The sequence below is a fragment of the Nothobranchius furzeri genome, chromosome 9 (genome assembly GCF_043380555.1).
Source record: "Nothobranchius furzeri strain GRZ-AD chromosome 9, NfurGRZ-RIMD1, whole genome shotgun sequence".
NCBI classification, from domain to species: Eukaryota; Metazoa; Chordata; class Actinopteri; order Cyprinodontiformes; family Nothobranchiidae; genus Nothobranchius; species Nothobranchius furzeri.
The window spans coordinates 51,220,508-51,248,496 of NC_091749.1; the positions used below are offsets into that span (position 1 = coordinate 51,220,508).

At 40.0% G+C, this 27,989-nt stretch overlaps 1 protein-coding gene across 2 annotated transcripts in view; it reads right to left on the minus strand.

Annotated features, from left to right (window-relative positions):
* The window catches only part of prmt3 (protein arginine methyltransferase 3), a 119,372-nt gene that overhangs the window by 20,749 nt on the left and 70,634 nt on the right, over positions 1–27,989 (minus strand). For both annotated transcript variants that reach the window (XR_008559332.2, XM_054732209.2), the window contains exons 13-15: positions 16,777–16,863; positions 2,541–2,591; positions 1,897–1,984 (exon numbers count right to left, since the gene is read on the minus strand). Coding sequence is in view for 1 of the 2 variants with exons in the window: in XM_054732209.2 (XP_054588184.2) it covers positions 1,897–1,984; positions 2,541–2,591; positions 16,777–16,863 (226 nt within the window). In the remaining variant the exon portion in view is untranslated. The remainder of the gene's footprint in view (positions 1–1,896; positions 1,985–2,540; positions 2,592–16,776; positions 16,864–27,989) is intronic.

Consider the following 27,989-nt stretch of genomic DNA (forward strand, 5'->3'; position numbering starts at 1 on the left):
GCCTCATGAGAGGGGGTTGGGGCTTTTCTGGTTACAGTCTCCCTGCGCTCTGGGACATACCCTGGATCTCTGGTACTTAGAACTCCCTCCATTTCCTACACATCTTTGGGGCAGATCTGTGGCCCCTCATACTCTCTATTGGACGCTCCTATTGAGAAACCTTACATATACAAGCGTGTGTACACACAGATGTGCTCACATGGTGCTCTCATAAGTATGGACTTAGGCATTTTCAACACGTGTTAAGGCTGTGGTTGGCACTTAATGCACTGTGATTTATTATCGTGTGATTGTTCAGTAAAACAATGTTGATTTTATTTTTTTGTTTTTCTCTTTCTGCAGGTCTAGAAGCAGACTCTTGTTCATCATTGTTTATTTTTGTGGACATTTTGTGGCCTTTCAGTTGCTCTGCTCCACGGCTCTGGAACTCACTTCCCTCTGCCATTAGAAATATGGACTCTTTTCCATTATTCAAGGCACACCTGAAAACCCACTTATTCAAACAAGTTTATTCCCTGTAGACCTAGACTTTAGAATTGTTTCAAATTTTTATGTATCTTGTTTGTTCTTATTGCCCTTTCTAACCTCTGTTGTTTTTTGTTTTTATCTTTGTAAGGTGACCTTGGGTTTGAGAAAGGTGCCCTCAAATAAAATGTATTATTATTATTATAAATCTGTTAGGCTTGTCACCAGCATTCAGACGTTAATTTTGTTTGCTTCAAAGCCAGACAGGACACGGGGAGTGGGGAGGGAGGGAAAGAATTTAATTCAGTCTGAAAAATTACAAATATCATCTGGCTTTTAGTATTACAATAGTCATCATCATTCCCCCTGTATTGTGATATATATCGTATCACTCCACATACATAACTCCACGTGTGTTCATTCATAGTTTTGATGCCTTCAGTGAGAATCTCCTAATGTAAATAGTCATGAAAAAAAGACAACACATTGAAGGAGAAGGTGTGTCCAAACTTTTGGCCAGTACTGTATATCATATCGTCCACTCTGTATTGTGATATATATCATATTGCCAGATCTTTGCTAAGACCCTACAACCAAGTGTACAAACAACATACTTGAGAATTAAGAATTGGATTTTTCAAACTTACTAATTCAATTCAGTGTGCTTCAGGGTGGATAGTGGGTGAAAATTCATCAGAAACTTTCTGCATCTGCCTTTTAATAAATATGTCATTTTCTAAATCAGAATATAAATGAATATTAATGCCTTTTAGCTAACAAACATGCAGAAATTCTTTACTCACAGTGATCATGTATACTTTCTGAGATAAGGATCTATGGTTATATATGATCAATTAATATTTGCACTGCTAATAGATAGCTTTTGAAATGAAGAAACAGAGATTAGTTCTGACTGTTCTGTTTAGTCTAAGAAAACCCCATAAGTTTAAAAAAATGTATTTATACCCGTTAAATAAACCTTCCACCTCATGATTGCTTACAGGTTGCTCAAAAGAAACTTCAACAAATCTGAACTATCTCTTAAACCACATTTTAAACAGCTGATGCAGCTGTTCTATTAATGTATTGCCAGTCAGTTTCAAGGCACTTCTTTTGGAACATGTCATGATTCAGATGCTGCTATCAGATGAAGTTTTACATGCTGCTACTGATGGCTGTATGCGATTTGTTTGGATCCCTCAAAGTCGCAGTGGGTGACAGATAGCAGGTGTCAACCAACCTGACTGCACATCTACCATAGACAGATTACCTGAAGGAACACTCCATGATATCCCACAATACTCAAAACAGTAAAATATACTGAAAGAAAGTAAACTTGGATCAAACTGAAACAGAAACTCTTAAGAATAAAAGGATTAAGTTGTTTCTGTCCAGTGCATTTGCCAGGAGGTAACTGATGAAGTTACTGACCTGCTTGAACAAAGAGTGGTTTCTCTAGGAGAAAGACTGTCTGTCTCCAGTGAGTCTTTGTGGCCTGAGGACCTGTGGAAAACATCACCTGGCACAACAAGGAGACATTAAAAACACTATGAGCACAACTTTGCTCAGTTGCAAATTTGCTAAAAGAATTGGGGCATGAACAATTATCATAAATGTTGAGCAAAAACTAAAGCTAAATAGAAGTTTCTTATCAACAAAACATATTAGTACATCAATGTTTCGTTTGATTCTACTTGAGTAAATTCACTGTTCTGTGTATGAAAATCAGTTTTAACATTGCCTGTACAATATTGAAAGAAAAAGTTATTATTTCAATTCTTCATTCCAGCTTTAGCCTCCCAGCGGAAGAGATCATTTACAGCTTCACCCACAGGATGCAGCTTGAGTCTCAGATACAATAGGATGTTCAATCAAAAGGTTTTTTTCTGAGCTGCTCACAGAGCTTGGCATCAGCTGTTCCAACTGGCCAGGCTTTGCTGGGTAACTGCTTGTATCAGCAGTTGGCTAAGATGCTCGTCGATTGCCAGTGAACGCCTCAGGGAGGAGGAACACGCTAAAGCGTGAACATAATTGAGTTTCCGTTAAATGACTAGGATGTTGCTCCCCCCGCTTACCTTGTTGCTGCAGCCTTTGTCAAAGAAAATGTCAAAGTAGCCGACAATTGCCTGGAATGAAATATGGGGCCTGTGTTAGAATGTGACAGTACAAATATACCCCTGGATGTGTTTAACTACACAACAACTGGGACATGCACAGGTAAAAAAACAAACCTCGTCTCAAAGTATCAATGAGCAGAATTTAGCATGCTGAGAATAAGGCAGCACATCCAGACAGATAAGGACAAGTACAGTTGTTTGTAAGTGGCTGCTTAGTTATTTTGTCAGCTCAAAGGAGTTGTAACAATCATCACCCATGGCAAAAAGGTGGGTGACTGTTTTTGCCTGTATGTCTTTGTGCAACTGTTTTTCTGTAGCGCTTTACAAACCTGTCATGAAAGAGCAAAATTACTTTAATGAAAGTGTTTGAGTTTAATCATTGGAAGCTCATCTACAACCGAATAACTGTTGGAGTCAACTCAATTCAGGATGGTTGCCAAGGCCAGTTGACCATAGAAAAACAAACAAAAAAATTATCCTATAAGTCTAACAAAATTTGAGCTAAAATGTTATGTGATATTAGCAGGGAGTCACTCACAAAACATACACTGAATGCTACACGTTACTCAAAACCTTTGCTTTGGCAAAAATATCAGGAAGCACTGCATGAATTTTGATGAAAGTCTTAATAAATAACTGCTGAACACCCTAACTTTATTCAAGATGGTCCTGGTCCTGAAATCTTAAATGAAAGGGAGCAGACAATATCCATTCCTTCAAGGAATGCTGGGCCTTTCTGTCTGTCTGTCTGTCTGTCTGTCTGTCTGTCTGTCTGTCTGTCTCTCTGTCTGTCTGTCTGTCTGTCTGTCTGTGTGTCTGTGTGTGTGTGTGTGTGTGTGTGTGTGTGTGTGTGTGTGTGTGTGTGTGTGTGTGTGTGTTCTCAAAACTGACCTGGTAACTGTTTTTTTTTTCATTCTTTTTTTTAGATTGAGTACACAACACAACCCGTGTGCTTTTCCTCGCCTCATCAGAAACTTGTCACAGGACAAAAGAAATAAATTATGAGTCAGGCACCAACAACACTGAAGAAAATTCTGCTGACAATAGTCAAAAATACAGCTTGCTACCAAACATGAAATTAGCTCAGGTAGCTATTCTGGTGACAGAGTTGCAATGATGTAAAAAATCCCCATGAGAGAGAAGGGGAACTGGAATAAACACTCCAGTTGAGTCTGTATGTCTGGAAAATGCACAGCAGACAAGAATTATACTATAGATAGATCATTTGTTCCAGGGAATCCAGTGTTGTGTTGATAAGAATTTATAGAAACCAATAAACAAGACAGAGCTGCTCTGATACGTGGGGATTTCATTAGATCTTGTCTTTGGGTCCTACCAGAAATGATAACCTTATTTCTGTTTGCACGATTCACCTCACTGAAAGGCTGTGTGGAAATATGGAACTTTCATTAGGTTCTGATTTTGATGACCTGCTGAGCTACAAACGCATTTATGTGAATTCACACTGCTAAAACAAATTGAGGGAAAGTCCAAGGATGGAGTGCCTTTGGGTGTCAGTTGTCAGATTTGTGAGGTAGAAACCTTCCCCCCCAGGTTTGTTTGTCTCCCATTTCTGCCCCCACTGAAAGAGGAGGGCCACTCTATCAATCTCAAGAGCACACTTGTAGTGGCAATGGTGCAGAACTAATGGCTTTTAATCCTGATGCAGCTGACAACTTGGAGGCCAGTTCTCTGAGACAAAGAAGAACCAAATCAATGCAAGACAGGAAAAGAGCAGAACAGGAGGCAGCCAAGAGGGAAAGAAAGCTGTAAAGACAGGAAAACAGAAATAAGGAAGACACACATCTGAAAAGTAAACAATCTGTAACAAAGTCCATCTTGCAGCAGATGTTCCTTTTAAACATATGTTTAGTTGGTCTGTATGCCTTGGAGAAGATACCTCCCATGCAACCCTTCTTGCCAAATCTGTGTCACAATAATCTAAAGGATTTTCCCATAGCGCATTTAACAAACTACAAGAAACACATGCAACTTCAATAAACCCAGCACCATCAGAAGCTGTGTTCAACACACTCCACACTGCTTCAATCAACCTTTATCGACTGAGACAAGCAGGGGCAGCACTGCAAGCTCACTGCTAAGCTGCCAGAAACTGACCCAAAGTGGATAAAAGAGCATGTCAACCCAATGCAATTATGGCTTTTAATGAACACTACAGAGAAGCTCGTTGCTGGGGTAATTAGGAAATTAGCCATAATTACTCATCAGGCAGAGCAGATTCACCTCCCTCAGAGAGACAGAGATCATCCTCAACGCGCCTCGCTCATGACAACGCCTCGTAAGCTAGATTGATTGTCATTTTTATGTTGTGTAAGTTTCGAATGACAGCCAATATGGTCAATTTAAATTTTGGCTTCAGAGTTTAACTTTCAAATGGAAAGCCAGATAAAGACTTTGGCCCCTTGATATGTATTAGGATCACATCCAAGAAAAGAAATATAACGGCCTGAGGTATTAAATACAGATGATGTAGAAGTGCTCAGACAAGCCATAAAGACCCTGATGACATAAACTTAATAGGAGCTGCATCAAATCTATCCAATCAGCAGCTTTTAACATGTTAAAAGACTGAAAAAGGGACATGACATTTATCAGAGCTTTCAGAGTAATCTGAAAAGATTTGGGAGATTTTTGAATTTATAATTGAAAGGAGTGAAGAGATTCAAACTTACTTTAAAGACTGAAAACAAAATGGACTTTGTTAATTAGAAGCTTTTTAACAAGATAAAAGAAAGTCCTCTAACAAAATGAAGGACCATTTCCATAACTTCGTCTGATCTCTCAAACTGTGAGGACAAGTACTTAATGTGGACGATGAGGTAGAAAATTACTGAGTTTCAAATTATTTTAACCCTCCCACTGTCCTAATGGGTGACCCCGCGAGGAAAGTTGACCATTGAGCAGGGTTGATGGTTTATCCCTTGGGTCCATGTGGCAGGGGTGAGGAGTGAGCACAAAAGTTCAACAGAACTTTTGTAGTTTTGCTTTTATAGTTGCAACAATAACTAATAACTGTAATGAGTGTTAACCTTCATCACCTTACATAACCATGGTGTTATATATGTTAGGCCTGACAGAGCTCAGAAGGATTAATATTAGACTAAATGTGTCCACTAAGGAGATTTGTGTAATTAAGGATAACTTGTCTCCCTTTTTATAAACAGACATTGTACATTCTTTCCATCTGTTTTATGTTTTGCTTTTCACTTTTTGGAAGTGCCAAATATCAGAAAAAACATAAATAAAAAAAATAAAAAAAACAATGAAAGGGTAAATAACCTTATACTTGAAAAGTCTGGTATCACTAAGTAGTTAGGGGCAAATGGGAGTGGGTAAGAAAGGAAAAGAGATGACGGCAAAAGAAAGGGGTAAGACAAAAGTGTGAGCACGCACGCACGCACGCACGCACACACACACACACACACACACACACACACACACACACACACACACACACACACACACACACACACAGGAACATGCACAGGAAAAGGGGTAAATCAGAATCAGAATGAATGCATTTCATTTTCATCAGTGTTTAGCCTTGGGCCTCAGCTCTGTCTATGATAAGTGATGACAGCAGGCTTTCTGACGGCCTACAGAGGAGGCTGTGCAACACAGCAGCTCTCCAGCCCCTATTCTCTGGGAAGAGAGGGGGAAAATTAATAATTATCATCATGGATAACACCAACAGGGAGCAATTCATCATGTCTCCGCTTTTGCCTGACTGTGTGTCAGCAAGCCGCGTGGCCCGGCCAGATACTATTATACGATGGTGGTGGGGGAGGTAGTAGGAGGAAAGTGGGGGGGTTAAATAGAGGAAGAAGGAGGGGCATTGAGGTTGAGGAGAGGGAGGGGTGGGAGAATAGATGGCTAATGCGCTTTTGATGGGGTTTATCCAGGCATGGAGATTTCAAGCACGACCACCTCTAAAGCAAGATAGTGTGAATTCCCCCAATAGACCTCGGAGTCTCCACCCAGCCGTTCCGAGATCAAACATGAATGTGCTTTGGATGAACACAACCTACAGCCGGCTTTCCTCACTCATGATGTGCACAAGACAGGCAAGGGTCAAGCCATGCAATATGCATTTATTTGTACTTTTTCAGGCATATTTTATAGTAAAAGTAAATTGTAGAAAAGATTTAACACTGACTGTTCAACCTTTCTTTTATTTTAGTCTGTTTATCAAAAGTCAAATGAGTTAGAATCAAAAGGGTCTGACCAGGACACTGGCAAACCACTTTCTGCAAGGCAAAATTGATATCAAAACAATCCAAGGAATAAACAATCCAGGCCCTCCTTAGCCTGGCAAGCCATCATATATATGTGAATATAAAGTCTGGCCATGACCCATAGATGGATCTCAGTCATGGAGTGGGATCTACAGTTGTCTTTCCAATTGTCTCCACATGCTATTGGACAACAAACATGACATACCGCTACGGATGTCAGTCAACAGGGCAGTCTGCCGTACATTGTCGAAGAATACGCAAATTCATATTTTTTCTAATTAAAGGACTTGAGTACCTCTATCTACTTTTGTCTCAAAGAAAAGCCCAAGTCTAAATTGTCCAAAGCTGATTTGCCAACCAAACCAATAGAGTGCTGTGACTGACCCACCAAACATAGAGAGCAAACAGAGAGCATGGTGTCTAGCCCACAAAACCAATAGAGTACTATGATTGGCCCACCTAACAAATAGGGCGCTGTGACTGGCCCATCAAACCGAGCTGTAATTGGCAAGCCACCAGACTGGTCTGGCCTGCTGTGGTTCCTATGGAGTACGGTTAGGCCAAAATCCTGATATCTCTATCATGTAAAATACTCCTGAAAAATAAATAAATAATAGATGCAAAAGGATGTTATTCTAACAAAATGCTCTAAATCAATTGATTTTCCTCCACGCCATGCCATGTGTTGCAAGATCCAGCATGAAAACAAAGTAATTTCTTTCCCCAGGAACACTATATGACTTCTCCAGGGTGATACCAAGGTATCAGAGGATATATAATCCTTACAGTTACTTCTGGGTCTGCCTCAGGGTCCCTTCCAGTTGGGTGTGTTTAAAAAACCTCTGAGAAGGTAACCAGGAGGTGTTTCAGTCAGACGCCCAAGCTGACCACTACTGATGCTCCTAAACATGTGTCTAAGGCTGAACTTGGCCACCATTCAGGAAACTCACAGCTGCTGCTTGCACCCAGAATAGCAGTCTTTCAACAATGATCTCATTTCCACAGATTAGGGTTAGAAGACAGACATTAAAATTAAGGGTTGAACCATTCAGCTCAGTTTCTTTTTTACCACCACAGACCAGAGCAGGGCAGTCACTAATGGAGATGAAGCACTTATCTGCTGGTCCGCTTCTACCTTACTGCCCCTTACAAACAAGACATCAACATACTTAAACTACTCTGCTTGGAGCAGCGACTCACACCCAAACCGGTGAGAGAATTTTCTGACTACTGCCTCATCTACCTCAGGTGACTTATTCTAATGAAGAGGCCCAGCAATTGATCCTTTGCACCGACGTCACCTAATCACGTGGGTCCAAACTGCTGCATGTAAACAGTAATTGACACGAGTACCAAACAAAGGGAAAAGTAGAGCCTGAAAATTGTTTTTGCGACCAAAACAAAAACAAAACACCTCCAGCATTTCTTCAACTAGTTCATGCCCAGTGCAGTTATCAGAAGGAGTAGCACATCTAGCCGGGGCTTACCAACGTTAGCTTACGTTCTCTCTGCAGCTGTTCACCGATGTAAACATGTTGCTGACTTTGCCTAAATTCACCCTGCTGGATTTATAACTTTATGCTGTAAACACCGTTTCACTTTACACCAAAGCTGATTTTTAAAAAGTTCGGATCCCTTGTTGATGGTGGTGTTACCGGGTTCAGCTGCTGCTCTCGCACCGGAATTAGAAGATCTCTGAACGGCGACGCTCATATAAATAAATAAATAACGTAATTTTAACACATGTAATCATACATTGGAGCTTTAATATTGTTAATAATTATATCGCTTTACGCTACAGCGGATGGCCGGCATTATCCGTGGTGAAATACCCATCCATCAGGATTATCAATAACTAGTATAAACACATCACATTTATCTCTGTCTCTGTCTTCCTCATGAAATAAATGAACATTAATCTTATCCGGTAAAAACATGTTTGCTGCAAATCTGAGGGCTGTTAGTCCGCTTGGCACGGCAGTTCATCTCCGTCCTCAGTCTCCATCAAAGTTATTAAAAAAACAAAACTAGTTAAGTTTACATCCTTGTCTGTTAGTGCAGCCAACAACACAGCAAGCTAAAACCATTTTACTATCAAATCAACTAAATAAAAGCCATAAAAGGCTACAAACTGGCTTGTTTTGACTAGCTTCACTGGAGTTTCAATGGGTGTAAACTGTCTTTTTGCCATCCATCATGGCGAAGGGGGCAGTCACATGAGTGGCGTGACGTCACGTGCAAAGGGTCAGTAACACCTTTTAACCCTCCCACTGTCCTAATGGGTGTGACCCCGCGAGGAAAGCTGACCATTGAGCAGGATTGATGGTTTATCCCTTGAGGTCCATAATGGACGGTGGTGCTCACTATTGACCCCGGCCACGTGGACCTCAAGGGATAAAGCATCAATCCTGCTCAATGGTCAACATTCCTCACGGGGTCACCCATAAAGACAGTGGGAGGGTTCATTTTTTAGGATAACCTTTTTTTTCTTTTTTTTTTTGTATTTTACTCAGACCAAATGATGCACAACTACTTAGACTTATTTCATCTTCGCCTGACTTTGCTACAGAGTTAGTTTCTGATGTTTTCCACTGCAAGCTGATTGTCACAATACATACAGTAGAGTGGTTTTTGTCCCATGGTGACAAACTACTTTTACAATTATATGGACCAGTGTACAACACTAGTGTAAGACTGAATTATATGGACCAGTGTACAACACTAGTGTAAGACTGAATTATATGGACCAGTGTACAACACTAGTGTAAGACTGAATTATATGGACCAGTGTACAACACTAGTGTAAGACTGACTATACTGTTACCTGCACGGGTGCATCCCTATGTCCAAAAGGGGCTTTGGATGTCACAAAACTGTTTAATTTGTAATATATAGCTTAATAAATGTACACTACCGGTCAACCGTTTTAGAACGCCCCAATGTTTTCATTTTTTTATTGGAAGTTATGCAGTTTAATGTCACACTGCACTCTGAAATGAAAGCATAGTACAAATAAGCAAATGGAGTTAAAAAATAAATCATGGAATCAATTTATAGACCAAAATTTATTCTAAACGTTTGACTCAAAGTAGCCACCTTTGGCAGACATAACAGCTGAACACTCGTGGCATTCTTTCTACAATAGAAATCAAATATTCTTCTTAAAGTTCTTCCCAAATCAGTTGCAGAAGTTCCCATAAATATGTGGCACTTGTAGGCTGCTTTGCTTTCACTCTTCTGTCCAGTTCATCCCAAACCAGCTTGATTGGGTTTAAGTCTGGAGACTGTGCTGGCCACTCCATGTTTACAAGCTTACCATCTTGTTTTTTTTTTCCTGAGGTAGTTCTGGCATAGCTTGACCTTATGTTTGGGTGATTATCTTGCTGTGGGATGAACCCCTGACCAACTAGGCGCATACCAGTGGGTACTGTATGGCGCTGGAGAATGCTGTGGTAGCCATTTGTGTTCAGGGTGCCTCTCACTCTGTACAAGTCACTGACCCTGGATCCAGCAAAACAGCCCCAGACCATCACACTTCCTCCTCCATGTTTGACAGTTGGTGCCACACACTGTGGAACCATCCTTTCACCTACTCAACGGCATAAAAAGATCCTGCGTGATGAACCGAAGATTTCTAATTTGGATTCATCAGTCCATAATAACTTCTTCCAGTCTTTAGTAGTCCAATGGTGGTGTTGCATGTTCCAGGCAAGCCTCTTTCTCTTATTCTGGCATCTTAACAGTGGCTTTCTTGCTGCAACTCGTCCTGTCAAACCTGCAGCTCGAAGTCTTCTCTTCACTGTTGAAACTGAGACTTGCGACCACTATTAAGCTGTGCTTGAAGAGGTTATCCTGTGAGCCATCTGTCACACAAGCTGTTAACTCTCAGAAACTTGTCTTCTGATGCAGTTGTGGCTTTGGGTCTGCCAGACCTCTTCCTATTAGAGTTTGTCCCAGTTTCTGAGGGCTTATTGGTGGTGAAGGAAACTGTACTTGCTGACACTTTGACTTTGCAATTTATCTGTAGGAAAAACCTACATTTTTAAGTGTTATGATGGTCTGTCTCTCTTCCATTGTTAATTGCCTTATTCTCATCATTTTTGTAGCAACACACTATTGTCTGCAGTACAGTACTGTTCAACTGATGCTCATGAGGGTATGGTTGTCCAATACTGTATTTGCCACGTTAAATGTGAATAAGGCTAATGAACTCTGTTTGAAAAAACAATACTATTAAAAAGTGAAGGTGAAAATCAGCTTTTTACCCAACAATGGTAACACAGTATGTTCCAACACTGCTGTTATGCAGACATAGGGGGTTGTAAGTAATACAGAAAAGTTGGAACACCTGTGGGAATTAGTAGCACCAGCTTTCAAGGCTTGATCAACCTCCATTGCTGCAGAACAGCTGTGTTCCCTGAAAAAGGCCTTTTTGTATAATTCTGAAATGTACATTATTTTTCAGTTTTGAATAACCTTACCTTTTTATTTAACCTCTGGCAGTTCACCACTTAACTTTGTACCATTTCAAACTATTCATTGGACTTGAATGACTTAAACTGCAATAAATAACTGGTAAAACTAGGGCGTTCTAAAACCTTTGACTGGTAGTGTATGTGTGTGTGAAAGTGAATATATAAATTGACAAAACAAGAGTTTCTCTACTAATTTCTAATGCTATATGTACTGATGTACTGTGAGGAGTGAAGAGTGGATTTTTCCATTAACAAACCTGTTCCTAATGTACTAAAATTTGTCCTTGGAGTTGATGAGTGCCTGACCTGACAGTCCAGAAGGCCAGCCCTCTAGACACACAATTTAAATTTGATGGAAAGCAGGTAAGAGATGGATTGCACAGAATTTTTTTCTCTGCAGCTCTACAGTAACTATGTAAGCAGCAGTGAGACAGCGGCGTAAAAATTAATTACGGACAGAATTTTATTCTCTACTGCCACACCATCAGCATACATCACTGCCAGGATTTAGGATTTTGCTACCAATTCTACAGTTCAGGTGAGTGATCATGATGATGGCATTGCTGTAAGGGCAAAAAGGAGGCAAAACAAGGATAAAGAAGCCCAGCAAAAGGAAGTCTTAATGAAACTTTAAGGATATCTGTATGTTCTAATTCCATGAGTGTAGCAGACCGTGTAAACAAGGCAATGAGCATGTCAGATGGAAGTGATAGGAAAAGGAAAAAGAGGAAATATAAAAAAGTATGAGCAAAAAAATGTGTCTTCTGCAGGAACGACGCAGACGCAGGGGTAGTGCTGTTCATTTAATGCAAGGTTAGGCAGGCTGAGCAGATGAATGGACTGTCGAAAAGAGAACAAAAGCAGGCGTTCAATCACAGGACAAGAGAGGCAACAGCTACCCCTTACCAATCCCTAAGCACTGGTCCAGAAGCAGTATACCCTTCACACACTATACCCCTCACTACTACTGAGAAGCTACAGCCCACACTGACTGCAGATCAGTATCTTTATGATACAAATGTGGCCTGCGTCTGCAAAAACCAAGATGAGCAGACGGGATGCTGGAGGCAAGTACCTACATTACACAAATGACTACACGTACACAGAACATCTGCTATAAAAATGTCAGGAATACCTAGATGAAACAATTGTATCAGCATACCAAAATTATAAATCATTCGAAGGGCAAAAAAAAAAAATCTTTTAGCGGAGTGCTTTTCTAACCCTCACACATTTTTATAACAGTAAACTTTCAGGAATAACACAGAAAAAAATAGTTTTAACTAGAACTATGTCTCATATTATCCTACCACTTCTTTTGCTCCACACATGTCTGGACTTACATCCTAGAAATAGAAATGGGATGTTTTAAATTACAGAACAGGGATGACAGGAAAAATGAGAGGATGTTTACGAATCCCATTATTTCCACCAGCCTCAGAGAGCACAGGCCAGATAATAACTACCTATTGATTATCCATTAAACCAGTACACCCAACAGTGCAGTGCAAACTCTACACACCATGACACAAAGCTGCTTCAACCCTATGAGCTTTGTCACCGACGGATCGTTCCACACAGCATCAGGGACTACAAAAGTAAAGCCACTCTGTAGTCATACAATTACTGTTTGTATTGCAGACAGAAGTGAGCGGTGTTTATGGGAGGTGAGAGGAAACAGGCTCCCCAAATCCTATCAAAGGGACCTACAGACCTTCAATCTCCAAGCTTAGCTGACCCTCGACAAGGACAGAAGTGTATTGACTTGTCAGAGCTGACATACAAATTACAACTAAAATGATCATCATTCATTTATTGATACAAATTATTTAATAGAAAAAACAATGATGAGGATTCACTACAAATAAGACATTTATTTACTCAGAGTATTCCTACGTATGGCTACATGCATTTTTGTTATTGGGTAACACATCTTTCTGTGCATATAAAAAGTCTGATTTGTCTCTAACCCCCAAATTCCACTACCTCCGCTCCGTCCCCGCCTTCCGCAGCCGCTCGCTTCCGAACTCAATTTTTACTGGTACCGGCTCTACAACGGCTCCGCTCCGGTGCGGAGACCTGAGGTGGGCAAACAAGCATGCGCGGGATTTTCGAGATCTTGCGATACAGTCCGAGCAATAAACGCGGAAGTTAGATCCAAACACCCGTTGTGTGGGAGAAGCATCGGCATGAACTGTTTAATCTGCCCATCATTTGTGTTGAGAGATCAGCAGTGTTTGGATCAACAAAGTGAGACTACTTTGATAGTAGAAACTGTATTCATGGCTTACTTTTGTGCATTTAAACTTCAGCCGCCATTGATAGTTGTTAAAAGTTGTTAAACCTGTGCATATGAAACAAAAAACGCCTTTTGTTTATCGATTTATTGTGAAAAACGGAAGTTGTGCTTGCTCCTTTTCCTGTTGGGCGGTTGTGATTTCTGTCCATTGACTGCAGAGGTGCTCCGGCGTCTGGTAAAAATAGGATCGATTCTATTTTTGCCAGACGCCGGAACAGAGGACGGCGCCGCACTGCCGGAGCACGGCCGCAGTAGTGGAATAGCTCTGATTGACTACAACGGGACCGGTTTTGCTCCGGCATTCGTGTCAGAGAGGAGCGGAGGTAGTGGAATTTGGGGGTAAGAGGGTTGAATCCCTCCCACAGAAGAGAGCAACACTCCCTAATTAAACAGAAAAATGTATAAAGCATCAGTGAAAGAGGTTAAAACGATGCTAATAATATATACGATATAATAAGAATTAACTTGGTACAGAAGCATTGGACACTCCTATCACACGTAATGTTAAAATCACATGACACATTCCTTTTGTCTCTCCAATCAGAGCTTTCCTTTCTGACGCGTTGCGTGGTCTGTGCTGTGTTTATTTTGTTGTCAAATCCTGATTCGATCATAAATCAAAACATCTGAATTATAAAACTAATTCCCACGTCACCCTTAACTCAGTTCAAACGTTCTAGAGTTTCGAGCCGGCCACTCGTAACTTTTTAACCACAAGGAACCTTGATAAGCTGGATAACAAAACCTGTTGCAAGCTCCACCTGACGCAACGCTCCTTCAGAGTAAAAGCTGAACTCACTGACCCTTCAGGGTCCCGCTGACACTGAAAAACACCTGTTTCTTACCTGGAGGCAATCCCAAGACTAGTCTATCGTACCGTACGCTGTTTCATCGGCTCCGGTACCAAAGGGGGGTCCGAGGACCTGGCATTCTGGATCTACGATGGAGGTCTCCGTCAAGGGTATGTTGAGCAGCAAGATAGCATCTGCATGTGGTTTTGAAACTCCAACTGTAGTTTAGAGCCAATCATTCGCTCCCACACAGAACTAATGCTTCTCCGAAAACGAGAGTTCTGATAACAACATTCCTTACACCATCCATCTTGCCTCATTCACACCTAGATCCATTCATCACACAGAGTGTTTAGAGTTACAGTTAGCCTTATTTTAAATTATACACCAAAGATACACCAAATTGATTTCAAATTTTCTATGGAATCTCCCCTTTGATGGTTTCTTACGCAAGATGTGACAAACGAATCATTACAGTACTGATTATCGTTACAACACCACAGCCTGCCTGTGTATTGTTGCTGGTCATGTCCATCCCTTTATGACAACAGCGTACCCATGTTCTGATGGCTACTTACAGCAGGATAATGCACCATGTCAAAAACCTAGAATTATCTCAGACTGGTTTCTTAAACATGACAATGAGTTCACTGTACTCAAATGGCCTCAAAACTCACGAGGTCTAGAACACCTTTGGGACGCGGTGGAATGGCAGATTTGCATCATGGATGTGCAGCTGACAAATCTGCAGCAACTGCGTGATGCTATCTTGTCAATATGGACAAAGGTCTCTGAAGAATGTTTCCAGTACCTAGTTGAATCTATGCCACGAAGGATTATGGCAGTTCTGAAGACAAAAGGGGGTCCAACCTGGTACTAGCAAGGAGTACCCAATAAAGTGGCCAATAAATCACTGAAGCAGGGTTCTTCGGGGGGTGGGTGGAGGAGAGGACAAGAAGAGAAAGTGTTCATTCGTAACCGCTGTACAACTATAACCCATAGCTGCATGCACAGTTTGGTGTACAGTCACTAATGCAGATGCTTCTGTACCTGTAAATGCTGTTTCGCTCACTCACACATCAGAATTTTTATTTCACATATTTTCACCTCCCTCATATCACTGCGACAGGCACTGCGTTAAGTGTGCGCACGCAGAATTCATGTTAGCAAGTTTAGAAACTGTGTTCAGAGCCAAAGAGCAGCAGACTTAAAAAAATGACTATTAATTCAAATGTGTTAACGTGCCATAAAATATTTTTTGGTGTCAATGTAACTAATGTGTTAATGCGATAATGATGTATTAGCTTTTTCATCACTGGTGTGTGTGTGTGTGTGTGTGTGTGTGTGTGTGTGTGTGTGTGTGTGTGTGTGTGTGTGTGTGTGTGTGAGACAAAGAACAAGACTCAACCATTTAGCATTAATATTTAACTAATTATATAATTACATGTAATTACTACTTTACGTGAGTTCCTGTAGATGTAATGATGCAATAAAACAATTAGATTATGATGTATTATTATGGATTGCAACACTTTTCTGATCACTGGGGAAGAAGTCAAGGGCTGCCTGGCAAATGACTATAATTGAGTTGTTTAAAGATTTTATATCACAGTAACTAACCTGGACGTGCACGCAATAAACACATTATTCTGCAACTAGTTAAGATGAAACTCTTGATCCACACATGTGATGATGTGGTACCACATGGTCATCTGCATTAAAGTGCCTTCGGTTTGCAAGAGATGTTTATTATTTGATTGTAGGAAGTTCTTTATTACAATATTCTAGAACACCAATAGTAACATAAATATTAATTAAAAAATTCTGATTGAGTGGCCATTTGATGACACACTATCGATGACAACTATCTTCAGTGTTCAGGGACTAAATGTGAGTTGTTTAGTAAATCTGTGCTGGCATTAGAGATAATGACAGAGAAAACAGGCTGTGAACAGTTACTATGTTGTATGACAGATCTTCCAAGTCACTTTTGCCTCATATCTCTGATTGAAATTGAAACTACGAAATATCTAAATGACAGACATCCTCTTCAACAAAAACACAATAAATCAGTGTGTGCTGACTGATGACTCGTCTGTTTGTACTGCCATGTTCCTTTCACACAGCATCCCTGAAAAATGACAGATGTCAATAGTGGATGAACAAAATTGGTTCTGGTTATTTTTTCTGTCCCAATCATTTGACACTTGGATTTATTACAATTTAAATACAAAAAAAAAAAACCTTCTGTTTGGAAGATAAAAGCCATGTGTACATAGGAGCTGCATGTCTTCTGTCAATTTTATTTTTGTGCAGGTGATACATCAGCATCATAAAAAAATAAAATAAAAAAGATGTGATTGTGCTTCTTACCGTACAGTCTGCAGTGTTTAGTATCTTCAAGCAAAAATCAGTTGTAAACTCCAGCTCTGACAGGCACACTGTGTTACAGTCTATTGTCTGTTTCAAAGGAAAAAACAACATAAAATAACCATGAATTAGACAAAATATGAAAGGATAACAAGACTACATACAAGGTCAAATTTTATTTGTATAGCAGTTTTTTAACAGTTCACACTGCCCCCAAAGTAATGTACAATAAAACACAAACAATAAAATGAGTAAAGGACTAAAAATGTAAAATAAAAACAAGACACACAGAAAAATTGTAGGAACAAATAAGTTAAAACCCATCTAAAAAATACTCAAATGCCAGAGTCAAATGGCACTGAAAGCCAGATTAAAAAGATGTGTCTTCAATAAAGATATGACTATGAGACTATGAGAAGTCCTTATATGCAAGGACAGGCTACTCCATAACTATGGCCCGACTACAGAGAAGGCCATGTCAGCACGGGTCTTACGGTTAACAGGGCCTGGGAACTAGAACGCATGGTTCTGGTTGGAGCGTAGGGAGTCAGCAGCTTGGAGATGTAGGAGGGAGCCATAACTGAGCAAGGACTCAAAAACAAAAAGTAAGGTTTTAAAATGAATCCTAAAATAAACAGGAATCCAGTGCAGAGAGGCCACACTGGGGTTATGTGTTCATATCTACTGGTGTCTGCCAGAGTTGTTTGGATGTTAATGCAGCTCGAACGGCAGCGTGCACCCCCAAATTTTACATCAAAACAAGACTTGGCCATGGGAGGTGTGCGATTGTGCATGGAGAAAATAATTAGCAAAAAAAATCTAAACAATTTTCATTTTGCGTGTGTTCATTACGCATTTGTTCATTAACCCTTTATAGGTCCAATAGCAGTTGCTGCTCGAACGGCAGCATGCACCCCCACAAACGTTGCATCAACATTTGGGAAGTGTGTGTTCACAAGAGGATGACACGGGAATGGATTTTCTTTGCTTTCCCAAACCACTCCCATCGTAAAAAATAAATGCTCTTGTCCCAATCCCAGAAAGCAAGAAAAAAATGCTATTCCCACCCATCCCAATAGCATCATTCCCACTCCCTCACAGTCCCAGCAGATGTGTTTTAAGGTGTAATGATTCTAAACAAACCAAACAAAAATACAAAAAAAAAAAAAAAAAAAAAAAAAAAAAAAAAAAATCACTACGTGTAAAGTGTTTTCACTCCATCACTGGCAACTCCCAGAAAACTGTAAAACTTCAGACTTCCCTGACAATGTTTTAATGGTGAGATGGGCCTTTTCCTTCCAAATTAGCTCCTCCAGCTCATATTTGTTTCTCTCCATGTTGCTGATGATGTTCAGCGCTGGTCATGTGACTTATAGTGACAAATCAGCTGCTAGTCAGTGACCAACATTTGCAAAAACATTTGGGCCACATTTACCAAACAGGCATACACTTTTGAATCACGTAGGAAAATGACCTGTACATTCATATTTATTTATTGTGACAATAATATGTGGAAATAAAAAAAAAAAGGAACCATCAATGATTTTTTGAGGATGAGACAGCTGCTCTGCTTAGAAAATAAACCAATAGAATTTGTCTGAATATGAGATTTTATTAGGCAATATAATAAAACATCAAAAACATCAGAATACATATGAAAATATTTCTAAATGCTTTAATGGTTCATAAAGGCCTAGATTAATTAAAATCGTAAGCCAGGGCTTGCGATGTAAAAAACTATTTTATCATCTTTCTTGGGAATGTTTATCGTTAAAACAACATTTATTTCACTTTTAAATGATCATTTATTGTTTTCTCCACACCGACGGTAATACGCTGCCATAAACTCCAGACGATAGTCGTGCAGCAGTTTTTTTGCACTAGTTGTGAGTGTTTTTGTTGCTTGAGATTTAGACCAGCTAAAAGACTGTTACAGTAGTCCAGTTGTGATGAAACAAAAGCATGAATGACCATTTCCAGGTTGTTCTTGTAAATTAAAGGTTTAACCTTCGAGATGTTCTGGAGGTGAAAGAAGCAGTTTTTTAATGAGTTGATTACAGTGTCATTCAAATGATATTGCACAATCAAATATGACACCTAGGAAAAGCAAAATGTTCCGTGCAGGGATGCCTGCGCGCAAAAATTTGCTCTGTGGGGGAAATATTTTCTTGATCTGGAGCGTGCACCTGCACAGATGATGCATCAAAACGACCAACTCAGCCTTAGAAAGTGTGGTATAAAATGATTTTGGGGTGATCAACCCAACGTCACCCCAATTTTACAATTTTTGGGTCATCGCCCCAACATCACCCAAATATCATTTGGCTTATATAGCACGTGACCACTATCTTGTGCTAGTGGGCAGGTCCATTTTAACATTTCTTCAGGAATTTTCTAGTTATTATTATTATTAGTAGTAGTACTAGTTTCACACAGATATATTTTTTTAAATTTAAGCATTTTCAAAAAATGCCATACACTTCTAAGGACTCTGTTTAAGTATGGTGTCTAGGAAGTATAAACTCAGAGTATGGTGTGTGCAAAGACACACAAAACACATCAATGCCAGGCTGATGCTTACAAGCTAATTACTGTAACAGGTCATGTACATGCTTCTGTGCCAACTACATTTTCTGATGACAGCAGTTTTATTTATTTATTTATTTTGCTGTATGGTGCTCCTTCCAGCACTGCATGCCAGCGGAGGTACATAAAAGGTAGTTTTTCCAGTAAATGGGCTATGTCTGTGGTGTCCTAACAGCATCAAGTTGATTTTATATACTATATAACTAGGCCTTTCCACCTCACGCATAAGCATCAGGTAACCTCCACCAAGCGTAGCAACCAGCCACCATTATAGCAAATGGGTGCATTTCCACTGGCCGCAAAGCAGTGTGTTTTGGACACGCCCACGAAGTGTATGTGTTGCTCCACTAAATTTATGCTTAGAGTCTATTTTTGTGTTGCGCTTCCAGAACACATCAAACTTTGCAATTCAGATAGGGCCAAAAAAGGAAGTCAAACACAAAAGTAGTGTAAATCGTCCAGAATTCTGCTAAATAAAAGTCACATGCCAATTTCCAGTTGCTTGACTAAAAAAAAAAAGATGTCATTACCTGCTCATCCTCGCAGTAGAGGTAAACAGAACCAGGGTTTTTCCTGGCTCAAATTGAGGCAGAGGTGGTACCATCCTGACCATGCACCAGCACATGCATTCTCTGTGCATTCAACTGCCTCACTTTTTTAAAGGCAAAATATTTTTTCGTTAAGTGTTCTAATCTATTCTTCTGTTGATTAATTGAATATTCCATTTGACAACGTTTCAAGTGAAACAAAACTGGTTTGCTGCTAAAAAATATGAAATAAAACAACAAAATGATCAGGCTGAAATAACAGACTCTTGTTATCAAAGGCTCAAAAATATGCATCAAATTGGTGTTTAGCTCCCTTTTTCCCATCTGATATTTATAGTTAAAATATTTTTAAATATTTGACCTACATTTCAGTAACTTTAGGTTTGTATTAATTAGGGCTGTAGCGAAGCCTCGACGAAGTCGACGGCTCGATTCTAAAAATTTGTCGACGTCAGATCCGGAAGTCGACGCACCGCGCCCACTTGTTGCATCCCCAGGAGTTTGTAAATAGAGGAGGAATCTGCCTGTTCTTCCTCTAGTTCGCCCTCTTCTCCGCCTTCACTAACATCTCCGCCAAATACCGAAGACCCGGAACAACGTCCGTCCACTACTAGATTATTTTCCTGTTTTGCCCCGTCGTCTCCCGGCAACGGACAACAACTTCCGGGGTCAGATGCGCTGCTTCGTGTCTATCGCAGATGTAGAAAATCACCGGGAGCGCTTCTCCCTTAATAAAGGAGCTTCTTTCAGACATGAGGAGAGCTGTTTTGGTGGTAGCAGTCTCTCCTCCGTGCTGGTCTGTTTGCTGCTGGGTGTTTTTGGTTTATTTAAACTTGGTAACTTGAACTTAATGTTGGTAAAGCTACTGTTAGCATCTTCGCTAACAGCTTCTTGCGTTGGGATAAGCTGTTACGTTTTGGTTGAGAGTTCATCTTTTTTGTGGTGTAGATCTCCCTTTTATTACATTTAGAGTGTTGTGGGTTTTCGGTTTAGTGTAAAATACCACCTGAGTTTGGTTTAACCCGTAAGACCACTCGCCTCACGCACATAAGTGACCAAAACAAAGCAGCATGGAGACACTCCATCTTCTACCACCTCTCAGGCAGCAGCCTGCACTCCCAAGTTCTACACGTCATCAGAACATAACCAACCAACACAATAAACGCAGTATTATACAAAATGGAAGGCCTGTAGTGTTTATTCTCTCACAGTAAGAATTTATCAATTTTTTTTGAGGAATTTATTTGAGATTTTCTGGTTTTTGTTAATTGTGCAAGAGAAAAATAATCATTAGATTAATTTTCTAAATAGTCATTAGAATAGTCGACTATTCGATAAAATAATCGTCAGAATAATCGTTTTAAAAATAATCGTTTACCCCCAGCCCTAGTATTAATGACAATCATCTTAATCGAAATAACACATAAATATATCCAGTAAAATATAATGCATTTCATTAACATGAATTTGTATTGGAAATGGTAATAACATTTAATTTCTGCTGCCAACAATGTAATGGTGGCATGTCTATTATGAATAGGTTGGCAATAATCCAGTTTAAATTATGTTCAAAGATAGATGCGTTTGTGAATTATATACTACAATGGATTGCCGTACTTCCTGCTCCTGTGTGTGGAACAGACTTGTAGCAGTAATGTGACTCGTATCTGCAGCGGTTCTGATCCATAGCGCTGCAGGATGCACAATAAACAGGATGGATGGAGGGGACTTTTCATCCACTTGTAGAGTAAGTCGTTCTTAGTTTTATGATCATCATATATTTGTCTGTGCACCACTTGATCGTGAGACTGCTACCTGTTAGCTTTAGCATTAGCCAATCTGTGTGTAGCTGCATTTTTTATCCCAAACTTTGGACCGGTTCTGCCTTTGTGCCTTTGCTGGTTCCTTTATTTTCCTCCACTGCGTCCAGATGACCACACTGTGCACCAGTAAAAAGCATTTTTCTTACACGTAACTAACTTGCTTTTGTTCAATAAAGTTCTGGGGAAAATAGTCATTCAAAGATTTTGCACCAGTGCTACGTTTAAAAATAGACAGACATGCACAGACAGTTTTTTCGTCGCACTGTACAGCCCTGCTCTTATATGGACGAGCCTGGGGGAAAACCAGGCCGTCAATACCATCAATATGTACCAACTTGTGAGAAAAGCAATTTTTGATCTTCTTTTTCTGCAGCGGTTTTAGAGCTTTTCGGTGAACCGCTGCTGATACAGCGCCCCTGTAGTGGCGCAACACTGCAATTGCAGATAAAACAACATCCATTTAGCATGGGGCAGAGTGAAATCAGGCTGGGGCAGTACAAAAATAGCTGGAGGCGGTCGCCATGCAAATTTGAATGCAGGAAAAACCCTGAGAACAGAAATTATACCACATACATTTTTGAGTATATGCTGCCACCTTAGGGAGCGATAGTGGGTGGCCTTTCATTAGCCCTGTAAAGGGTCATTTTAGCGCATACTGGCTCAAGAAAAGTATTTAAAAATATGAAAAAGTTGCAAAGTATCCCTTTAAAGAATATTTAATGTTCCAAACAAATAAAAAAAATAAAAAATACAAAACATCTCAAACAATTTTAATGGTGACTTATGATTCTCTTTTAAACAATGCTACACAAATATTCTCATAAAATTAATAAAGATGATTGGATTTTTATACAGTACAGGTCCTTCTCAAAAAATTTGCATATTGTGATAAAGTCCGTTAATCTCTGTAATGTACTGATACACATCAGACTTTCATATATATTAGATTCTGTAATGTCCAGAAATGGTCACCTACAGATTGACCTACATGCCACTGGTCATCTGCAGACCTAATTCCATCCTCCAAGGTGGATTTTACACCATCTTCCAAAGAGCCCAGAAGGAAACTGCAACCTTGTTGTCATTTCAGGAGGAACACGATGTCAGCCTGGGTTCCCAAACAAAGCCTTCTTTGATAACACCGCAGGAGTGTCCACTCTCTGAATAAAGTGAACGTTTTCAGCTCATATGAGTCAATTAATCATGAAATGAAATTAACAAATGTTAAGTGTGTTTGATCACTGAAAAAAAAAAGAATCCTAGAATATTCTGATTTAACATCCAAAGACCAAGCAGGTTGATATTCTTTATTTATATAGAGTATCACAGCTTATTGGTCATAAGTAAAGGTAATATATTAAGCTTAAAAGCACAACATTTACCACCCTACATATGATACTATAATTCATTACACACAACTGAATTAGTTCAAGCCTTTTATTGTTTCTAATATTGATGATTTTGGCATACGGCTCACGAAAACCCAAAATTCCTATCTAAAAAAATTAGCATATCATGAAAAGGTTCTCTAAACGAGCTATTAACCTAATCATCTGAGTCAACCAATTAACTCTAAACACCTGCAAAAGATTCCTGAGGCTTTTAAAAACTCCCAGCCTGGTTCATTACTCAAAACCTCAATCAAGGGTAAGACTGCCGACCTGACTGCTGTCCAGAAGGCCATCATTGACACCCTCAAGCAGGAGGGTAAGACACAGAAAGAAATTTCTGAACAAATAGGCTGTTCCCAGAGTTCTGTATCAAGGCACCTCAGTGGGAAGTCTGTGGGAAGGAAAAAGTGTGGCAGAAAATGCTGCACAACGAGAAGAGGTGACCAGACCCTGAGGAGGATTGTGGAGAAGAACCGATTCCAGACCTTGGGGGACCTGTGGAAGCAATGGACTGAGTCTGGAGTAGAAACATCCAGAGCCACCGTGTAAAGGCGTGTGCAGGAAATGGGCTACAGGTGCCGCATTCCCCAGGTCAAGCCACCTTTGAACCAAATCTGTGGCAGAAGCGCCTGACCTGGGCTACAGAGAAGCAGCACTGGACTGTTGCTCAGTGGTCCAAAGTACTTTTTTTGGATGAAAGCAAATTTTGCGTGTCATTCGAAAATCAAGGTGCCAGAGTCTGGAGGGAGACTGGGCAGAGGGAAATGCCAAAATGCCTGAAGTCCAGTGTCAAGTACCCACAGTCAGTGATGGTCTGGGGTGCCATGTCAGCTGCTGGCGTTGGTCTACTGTGCTTTATCAAGGACAAGGGGTTTTCAGTTTTGGATGGGGCTAGCTATCAGGAGATTTTGGAGCACTTCATGCTTCCATCTGCTGAAGAGCTTTGTGGAGATGAGGATTTCATTTTTGAGCACGACCTGGCACCTGCTCACAGTGCCAAAACCACTGGTAACTGGTTTACTGGCCATGGTATTACTGTGCTCAATTGGCTTGCCAACTCTCCTGACCTGAAGCCCATAGAGAATCTGTGGGATATTGTGAAGAGAAAGTTGAGAGACGCAAGACCCAACACTCTGGATGAGCTTAAGGCCTCTATCGAAGCATCCTGGGCCTCCATAACACCTCAGCAGTGCCACAGGCTGATTGCTAGGGCTGGGGGTAAACGATTATTTTTAAAACGATTATTCTGACGATTATTTTATCGAATAGTCGACTATTCTAATGACTATTTAGAAAATTAATCTAATGATTATTTTTCTATTGCACAATTAACAAAAACCAGAAAATCTCAAATAAATTCCTCAAAAAAATTGATAAATTCTTACTGTAAGAGAATAAACACTACAGGCCTTCCATTTTGTATAACACTGCTTTTATTGTGTTGGTTGGTTATGTTCTGGTGACATGTAGAACTTGGGAGTGCAGGCTGCTGCCTGAGAGGTGGTAGAAGATGGAGTGTCTCCATGCTGCTTTGTTTTGGTCACTTATGTGCGTGAGGCGAGTGGTCTTACGGGTTAAACCAAACTCAGGTGATATTTTACACTAAACCGAAAACCCACAACACTCTAAATGTAATAAAAGGGAGATCTACACCACAAAAAAGATGAACTCTAAACCAAAACGTAACAGCTTATCCCAACGCAAGAAGCTGTTAGCGAAGATGCTAACAGTAGCTTTACCAACGTTAAGTTCAAGTTACCAAGTTTAAATAAACCAAAAACACCCAGCAGCAAACAGACCAGCATGGAGGAGAGTCTGCTACCACCAAAACAGCTCTCCTCATGTCTGAAAGAAGCTCCTTAATGAAGGGAGAAGCGCTCCCGGTGATTTTCTACATCTGCGGTAGGCACGAAGCAGCGCATCTGACCCCGGAAGTTGTTGTCCGTTGCCGGGAGACAAAGGGGCAAAACAGGAAAATAATCTAGTAGTGGACGGACGTTGTTCCGGGTCTTCGGTATTTGGCGGAGATGTTAGTGAAGGCGGAGAAGAGGGCGAACTAGAGGAAAAACAGGCAGATTCCTCCTCTATTTACAAACTCCTGGGGATGCAACAAGTGGGCGCGGTGCGTCGACTTCCGGATCTGACGTCGACAAATTTTTAGAATCGAGCCGTCGACTTCGTCGAGGCTTCGCTACAGCCCTACTGATTGCCTCCATGCCACGCCGCATTGAAGCAGTCATTTCTGTAAAAGGATTCCCGACCAAGTATTGAGTGCATAACTGAACATAATTATATGAAGGTTAACTTTTTTGAATCAAAAACACTTTTCTTTTATTGGTTGGATGAAATATGCTAGTTTTTTGAGACAGGAATTTTGGGTTTTCATGAGCTGTATGCCAAAATCATCAATATTAGAAACAATAAAATGCTTGAACTACGTCAGTTGTGTGTAACGAATCTAATATATATGAAAGTCCAATGTTTATCAGTACATTACAGACAATAATGAACTTTATCACAATATGCAAATTTTTTAGAATGACCTGTACTAGCTAAATGTGATGGAAACAAAATTCTAATTAGTTTGAACTGAGGTAAAAGATTAAAAAGCGAATTAACATTTCATCTTGCTTTTCTGATTAATTAATTTATTTTTCACTTTTTCCTTTTGTTCATAGAAGCTAAGTGTCTAACTGCAGGTAAAATTATGCTTTGCTGCATTTTTCTGGACTATATTAAACAGCGTTTAAGGCTTTATCCAATTTTGTTCCCTTCTTTTGATCTGTGTTCAGATGAGCTGATCTGCGTCTGTCTCACCAACTGCGGTGCGCACCAGCAACACGGTGCGAGAGAGGGAGGAGCTGCTTTAAAACTAGACCTTTTTACTAAATGGGAGAAACAGATAAAACTGCAGAGGGATATTTGCTCAAACTACATTGTCCAGTTTGGAAGCCTGTGTGTTCACGGTGTGTTAAAAAACCTACAGCATTTAAGGGAATTAGCATTACCAGGCTATTAAACACAGATAAGACTTTACTGTTGCACACCGTATTTTACTGAATATGTTTTCTGCTCAACATCCAAGTCCTCATACCCAAACCAGGTCCATATAACTGATGTTACCCTGTCTTTTTTACAAGCACGTCTTCATTCACGCACACTGCGGTGCAGCCACTGCTGCGTTTCGCCCAGCGTTGATGCAGCTTGTCAACATTCATGCACAATCGTGGTTAGACGGTAGAGTCAAAATCTCTACTGGTGGTTAAATTTATATCATATCAACCGTGTACCGGTTATTCCATGCATTAGTAGTAGACGTGTGAATTCATTATCAATAACATCTGCCAACAAGCTATACAGTGGACTTGCAACAAATTCATATTTCTGATGTTAAACATTCCAGTCTGTTGACACTGAATGAAAAAAATTGATCTCTTCTGTTCAGAATGAATTTATAATTCCATGGAACTGCTCTCAATTTTACGGAATTGCAGCCAGCCTTAATGGAATGTTATTGGATCGTATCAATGGGACGCAATAGATGAGAGTCCATGTAATTTGGGTAAAGGGGGTGTCTATTTGTCACTGGAGGGGAGAAACTATTGATTAGAGGACTCAGATTCCATTACATCAAAGTTCTACCCTCATTCATCACACTCTCAGATGGGCGGGGGACACAACACTTTGCAGGAAGGTTAACTGGTGAAGAAACACAACAAAACCCAAAACAAAAGAGCTTTACTTTATATGTTTTAGTACATCTGAAACGGTTTTATCCGTGTGTGTGTGTGTGCGTGCGCGCTTGTGTATTTTATCTTAGAGCAATTTATGTCCTTGCCCATCAGCTCTGTAAAACTGTGCTGTCCTCAGCTAGCTGAGAGTAATAAAGTTTCTTTAAGAAGAACTTAAATGATGATTAGACAGATCAATCATCCAGCTCAAATGCATCAACACAAACACACTTCCCTAAACATCACAGCTCTATCTCGGTCCACTGCTAACTCCCGCTCTCATTCTTTGTCTACACACCAGCAGCTTGAACCTCGAGAACTTAATTTCTCCTATCTCTGTTTCTACACAACAAAGTGCCTGGCAATATATTAGTCTAATGTAGGAGTGAATTGTCTTGATAGATGTGAAACCGTTTTCTCATAAGGCTGTGTTTTTTCTTTGAGGGGAATATCTTGATGATACATTAACTCTTCAGTGTTTGCATTATGAAAAATCAAGAGTACGTGTGTTTTTATTTGTTTTTGATGCGTCTTTCACCATGAGCACCAAAATCAGAATGTTGGTCCTGAAAATGTCAATGTTTGTGCTTGTCACAGCTCAAACTGAGAGCTAAAAAAACTGGAAGATTTAATTTGGCATTTTATGTGGACATTCAACAAGAGAAAACATTGTTTAGTCCAAGCCAATTTCTATGTGAAAACAACAAAATACCTAGGGCTGCACAATGTATCAAAACATCTTCTCACTGCAATTTTCCCAATATGCAATGATTATATTGCCAGGTTTTCAGTTATGGATGGGCCTCAATTAAACAGGTTATTATCAATTTAGGTTAGCAAGTACAGAAACAATACAGTAGTGCCAGACTTTTTTTTTTTTACGAAAATAAATAAACAAATAAAATAAAAAACGGCCATGGCTGTTTCCTCTCGTCATTTTGATTTCTCAAATAATAATAAATACTAATTCACAATTTCATTTGCATTAATATTTAGTCTAAACATACTGGCCAGCGTGTGCAGCAATATATTAATGTTACAAATAAACAGGTTCACCTAAAGTAGCAACATTTTACCTGCCTTGTTCTGGTTCTGCTGTTGGCCTGTGACCCACAGATGCACTCCGAGCTCCTCAGC